This window comes from Carlito syrichta, unplaced genomic scaffold (assembly GCF_000164805.1).
Source record: "Carlito syrichta isolate Samal-C Ts95f unplaced genomic scaffold, Tarsius_syrichta-2.0.1 Scaffold143912, whole genome shotgun sequence".
NCBI classification, from domain to species: domain Eukaryota; kingdom Metazoa; phylum Chordata; class Mammalia; order Primates; family Tarsiidae; genus Carlito; species Carlito syrichta.
Genome location: NW_007088008.1, coordinates 12,810 through 18,373, shown reverse-complemented (window position 1 = coordinate 18,373; position 5,564 = coordinate 12,810). Strand labels below are relative to the sequence as shown.

The 5,564-nt window shown below is 49.2% G+C and overlaps 1 protein-coding gene across 2 annotated transcripts in view; it reads left to right on the top strand.

The window, feature by feature from the left end:
* The window catches only part of SYT11 (synaptotagmin 11), a 24,818-nt gene that overhangs the window by 16,285 nt on the left and 2,969 nt on the right, over positions 1–5,564 (top strand). The window contains exon 3 of one of the 2 annotated variants that reach the window (XM_008050324.2): positions 5,092–5,212. In XM_008050324.2, the coding sequence (XP_008048515.1) occupies positions 5,092–5,212 (121 nt within the window). Of the gene's footprint in view, positions 1–5,091; positions 5,216–5,564 lie in introns of both variants that reach the window. The other variant, XM_008050323.2, reaches the window with a different exon arrangement.

Genomic DNA, 5,564 nt, shown 5'->3' with positions numbered 1-5,564 from the left:
CCCAGGCGGGTCTCGAACCCACGGGCTCAGACAGTCCACTCACCTCAGCCTCCCAAAGGCACGGGATTACAGGCTGAGCCACTGAGCCCGGCTCAAAGCAAACTTTTAAAAAATAGATTTGTCACGCCTGTAATTCCAGCTACTCGGAAGGCTGAGGTGGAAGGATCGCCGGAGCCCAGCAGGTCTAGGCTGCGGTGGCCAGGAGCGGCCACTGCACTCCAGTCTGGGCGACAGAGTAAGACTCCAACTCAAAAAAAAAAAAAAAAAAAGATTTGTTTCTTGTTTACCACTGATGAGGGAGTTTGTGTCTCTAGTGCTGTTCTTTCCTACACCAGGCATCCCTGAGCAGAGCGTGAGCTAGCCTAGAAGCTGCTTAAGTGTAGGTTCCTCATCATCTCTCCGCTCAGCCCAGCTCTAGCAGAGTGTCTGGCACTTAATAAGTACATGAGAAGCCACTTTTGTGGGTGTGTGTTGGATAGAAGGCTGGTGACAAGTAGAGTCTGTTTTTGCTCAATTTAGGAAGAATTCCTTGAGTCAATGACATTTCTTTGGGGCTTTGAAGAATACAAGGGATAGGTTGATAGTTGGGGAATGCTCTGATCCCAAATTTAACTTATGTTTTAAATTCCTCTAGGCTGGCCTGGGTGGCTCAGCCTGTAATCCAAGCACTTTGGGAGGCTGAGACAGGTGGATTGCCTGAACTCACAGGTTCAAGACCAGCCCCGGTAACTTACCAAGACCTCGTCTCTACAATAAATCAAAAATTACCCGGGCATGGTAGCACGTGCCTGTAGTTCCAGTTCCTTGGAAGGCTGAGGCAGAAGGATCGTCGGAGCCCAGGTCGACACTGGGGTGGCCATGAGTGTGCCACTGCACTCCAGCCTGGATGACAGAATGAGACTCCAACTCAAATAAATAAATAAATTCCTCAAACTTCACCTCCTTTGGTTTTCATAGTCCCTGCTTGGCCCCCTTTTTTCTTTTTCCTCTTTTTTTTTTTCGTTTTTGAATTGGAGTCTCACTCTGTCGCCTAGGCTAGAGTGAAGTGGCATGCTCACAGCCACCATAGTCTCAACCTGCTGGGCTCAGGCGATCCTTCTGCCTCAGTCTTCCAAGTAGCTGGAACTACAGGTATGTACCACCACACCCAGCTAATTTTTGATTTATTGTAGAGATAGAGGTCTCACCAAGTTGTCCAGGCGGGTCTCGAACCCGCAGGCTCAGGCAATCCTCTCACCTCAGCTTCCCAAGGTTTTGGGATTATAGTCATGAGCCACCACACCTGGCCTGCCCGGCTCTTTCTAAGCTAAAAATCACAAAACACAGTTTCCCCTTTCTTCCCTCTCCCTTGCACTTCTCACTGTTGTCACCGAAACCCACAGAATCCTGACAGTTCCTCCAGAGACGTATCTTACCTCCATGTCCATCTCCCCTGCCAGAGCCCTAATTCCAGTCCCCATCATTTCTTCCTTAGTCTGTTGCATCAGTCTTTTTTTGAGACAGTTTCACTCTGTCACCGAGACTGGAGTGCAGTGGCACGATAATCACAGCTCACTGCAGCCTGGACCTCCTGGGCTTAAGCAATCCTATTGCTTCAGCCTTCTGAGTAGCTAGAACTGCAGGCATGAACCACCATGCTTGGCTAATTTTTTTTTGGGGGGGTGGGGGTACAGATGGTCTCACTATGTTGCCCAGGCTGGTCTCAAACTCGTGGGCTCAAACAATGCTTCAGCCTCAGCCTCCCAAAGTGCTGGGATTACAGGTGTGAGCCACTACACTCAACCTGCAACAGCCTCCTTTTTTTTTTTTTTTTTTTAGACAGAGTCCCATTCTGTCACCCAGGCTAGAGTGATCAGGGCTCACCACAGCATTGACCTCCTGGGCTCAGGCTATCCTTTTGCCTCAGCTTCCCAAGTAGCTGAGACTACAATACAAGCACGTACCACCATGCCTGGATAATTTTTGGTTTTTGTAGAGATGAGGTCTCACCTTGTTGACTAGGATGGTCTCCAACTCCTGGGCTCAAGCAGTCTTCCTGCCTTGGCCTCCCAAAGTGCTGGGATTACAGACATGACCTACTGCGCCCAACCATGCAGCAGCCTCTTAACAGAGCCTTCTGACTTTGGTCTTCCTTTAGTTCCTTCTCCAGCTTTCTCTAAAATAATAATTATTTAAATACAATAATGAAAATTTGGCCTTCCTTTTTTCTGAGTTGGAGTCTCACTCTGTCACCTAGGCTGGAGTGCAGTGGCATGCTCATTGCCACCGCAGCCTCTACCTGCTGGGCTCCGGTGATCCTTCCGCCTCAGCCTTCCAAGTAGCTGGAATTACAGGCACGTACCACCACACTCAGCTAATTTTTTGATTTATTGTAGAGATGAGGTCTCACCAAGTTGCCCAGGCTGGTCTCGAGCCCTGTGAACTCAGGCAATCCTCTCACCTCGGCCTCCCGAAGCACTGGGATTATAGGCGTGAGCCACCATGCCTGGTCTAATTTTTTTATTTATCATAGATACGAAGTCTTGTCATGTTGCCCAGGATGGTCTCAAACCCCTGGGCTTAGGCAATCCTCTCACCTCGGCCTCCCAAAGTGCTGGGATTACAGGCTTGAGCCACAACGCCTGGCCTATTTGGCCACTCTTATCCTGAAGACCTTCTCTTGCCTGGTTGCTGCTGACTATGCTGTTTTGTGAGAGTGTTCACACAGCCTTTTTACCCTACCCATCTCCCAGGTTCCTGACCTATCCTTCCCACCAAGCACCCCAGTTTCAGGCACACTCACCTCACCATTCTCTGGACACGTTGTACCCTTTCAGGACCCAGTGCTTTTGTACTCTATCATTCTGTCTGGCATGATCATCCTTCTGCCCATTGCCCCTTAGATTTCTTACTCACCCTCCATCAACACAATCCAGGCTAGCAGTGCCTTCCCCGAATTTCCCAGCAAAGCCAGCGTCTCTGTCCCTTGGTGCCCCAAACACTTAGACAGGCTACTTATTTCTCTGACAAGTACTGTGCATGGTTGTTTACATCTATGTCTCTTCCACTGCATGATAGGTTCCTTGGGAGCAAAAACTGAGCCCTGTTGGCTCTGGATCCCCAACACCTGCAATGTAGAAAGCATCTAAATGTTTAAAATGTTCTTGGAGGCCAGGCACAATGACTTACTAATGGCCCTGTAATCCCAGCACTTTGGGAGGCGGTGGTAAGAGGATTGCCTGAGTCCAGGGGTTCAAAACCAGTCTGGGTAACTTGGCAAGACATCATCTGTACAATAAATCAAAAATATTAGCCAGGTGTGGAGGCGCGTGTATATGGTTCCAGCTACTTGGAAGGCTGAGGTGGAAGAATCACCTGAGTGCAGTAGGTCAAGGCTGTGGTGGCCATGAGTGTGCCACTGCTCTCCAGCCTGGGTGACAGAGTGAGACTCCTACTCAAAATTAAATGAGAACCGGGCTCGGTGGCTCAGCCTGTAATCCCGCGCCTTTGGGAGGCTGAGGTGAGTGGATTGCCTGAGCCCGCGGGTTCGAGACCTGCCTGGGCAGCGAGACCTCATCTCTACAATAAATCAAAAAATCAGCCAGGCGTGGTAGCGCGCGCCTGTAATTCCGGCTACTCGGAAGGCTGAGGCGGAAGGATCGCTGGAGCCCAGCAGGTCGAGGCTGCGGTGGCTGGGAGTGGCCACTGCACTCCAGTCTGGGCGACTGAGTGAGACTCCAACTCAAAAAAAAATAAAAAAATAAAATGTTATTGGAGGCCGAATGCGGTGGCTTATGCCTGTAATCTCAGCACTTTGGGAGGCCAAGGCAGGAGGACTGCTTTAGGCCAGAAGCTCAAGACCAGCCTGGGCCTCATCTCTATAAAAAGTTTTTAAAATTAGCCAGGTATGGTGACACATGCCTGTAGTTCTAGCTACTCCTGATGTTGAGATAAAAGTATCACCTGAGCCCAGGAGGTTGAGGCTACAGTGAGCCATGATCATGCCACTGCACTCCATAATTCTGGCCCCCCAAAAAAAAATTATTGGAGGACTAGGGTTTTTTTTTCCCTGAGCTCAAAATAAAGTCTAGCATATCATTTAAAGATGGAGAAACAAAGATGGAGAAGCACCAAGCCCGGCTTACAAAAAATTTTTTAAAAAGTATCCAGGCATGGTGGTGCATGACTGTAGTTCCAGCTATTTGAGGGGATGAGGTGGAAGGATCGTCTGAGCCCAGGAGGTCGAGGTTGCAGTGGCCATGATTGTGCCACTGCATTCCAGCCTGGGCAACAGAGTGAGACCCTGACTCAAAAAAAAACAAAAGAAAGAAAATGTAGCCGGGTTCAGTGGCTCAGCCGGTAATCCCAGCGCTTTCAGAGGCTGAGGTGAGTGGATTGCCTTAGCCCACGGGTTCGAGACCCGCCTGGGCAACTTGACGAGACCTCATCTCTACGATAAAATTAAAAAATTAGCCAGGCGTGGTAGCGCGCACCTATAGTTTCAGCTGCTTGGAAGGCTGAGGCGGAAGGATCACCGGAGCCCAGCAGGTCGAGGCTGCGGTGACCGGGAGCAGCCCCTGCACTCCAATCTGGGTGACAGAGTGAGACTCCAACTCAAAAAAAAAAAAAAAGAAAAGAAAGTGTAATTCTATAGCACATACTACGTGCTGAGCACTCTTGTGATTTACATATTTTAGCTTATTTAATCCTCCTAATAATCCTATGAAGTAGATACTACCTTTCCCCGCCACTTTACAGATGAGGAAGCTGAATACAGAGATGTTGAGCAATTTGTCCAAGGTCACAGATAAGAAATATAAGAAATGGCCATCAGGATTTGAATTCAGGCCAACCTGGCTCCAAAGTCCATGCTTGTAATCCAAGGCTGTGCTGCCTCTCCATGAAAATGATTTTAATATCAGAACTATGATAATAATGCATCCTTTCCCCTTCCCTGTTAGATAGGATCACAACACCTTGACAGGGATGAACATCCTTCCTCCAGACTCCACCCTGCACGGGTCCTCTTCCAGAGCCTCTTCCCACTCCTTCCTTTCTGTGCCCTGCCCTGCCCCGCTGCCAGAATTCTCACCTGCTGTTTCTTCCTCACAGAAGTGCATCAGCAGAGGGGAGCTCCAGGTGTCTCTGTCATATCAGCCTGTGGCACAGAGAATGACAGTGGTGGTCCTCAAAGCCAGACACTTGCCGAAGATGGATATCACCGGTCTCTCAGGTAGCAGCTATTTACTTCAACCTACTTCTGACTGAGCCACTGCCCACTCCTTCCTGGAGGCCCAGACACAGCCCCGCATTGCACGGTCCCTTGCCTCTTTCACTTGTCAGCTCACCCTCTCTCTGCCTACATTCTTTTCCTGAAGAATGTCTGGTGTCGATAGAGATCCCTAACCGGGAGGTGCTTTGGTTGAACAAATGGAGTCCTTCAGCATGCAGATTGGTAGACTAAAAACAAAACAAAACAAAAAACAAATGGAGTCGTTACATTTGACCATGTATTCTTTTTTTTTTTCTTTTTGAGTTGGAGTCTCACTCTGACCACCAGACTGGAGTGCAGTGGCCACTCCCGG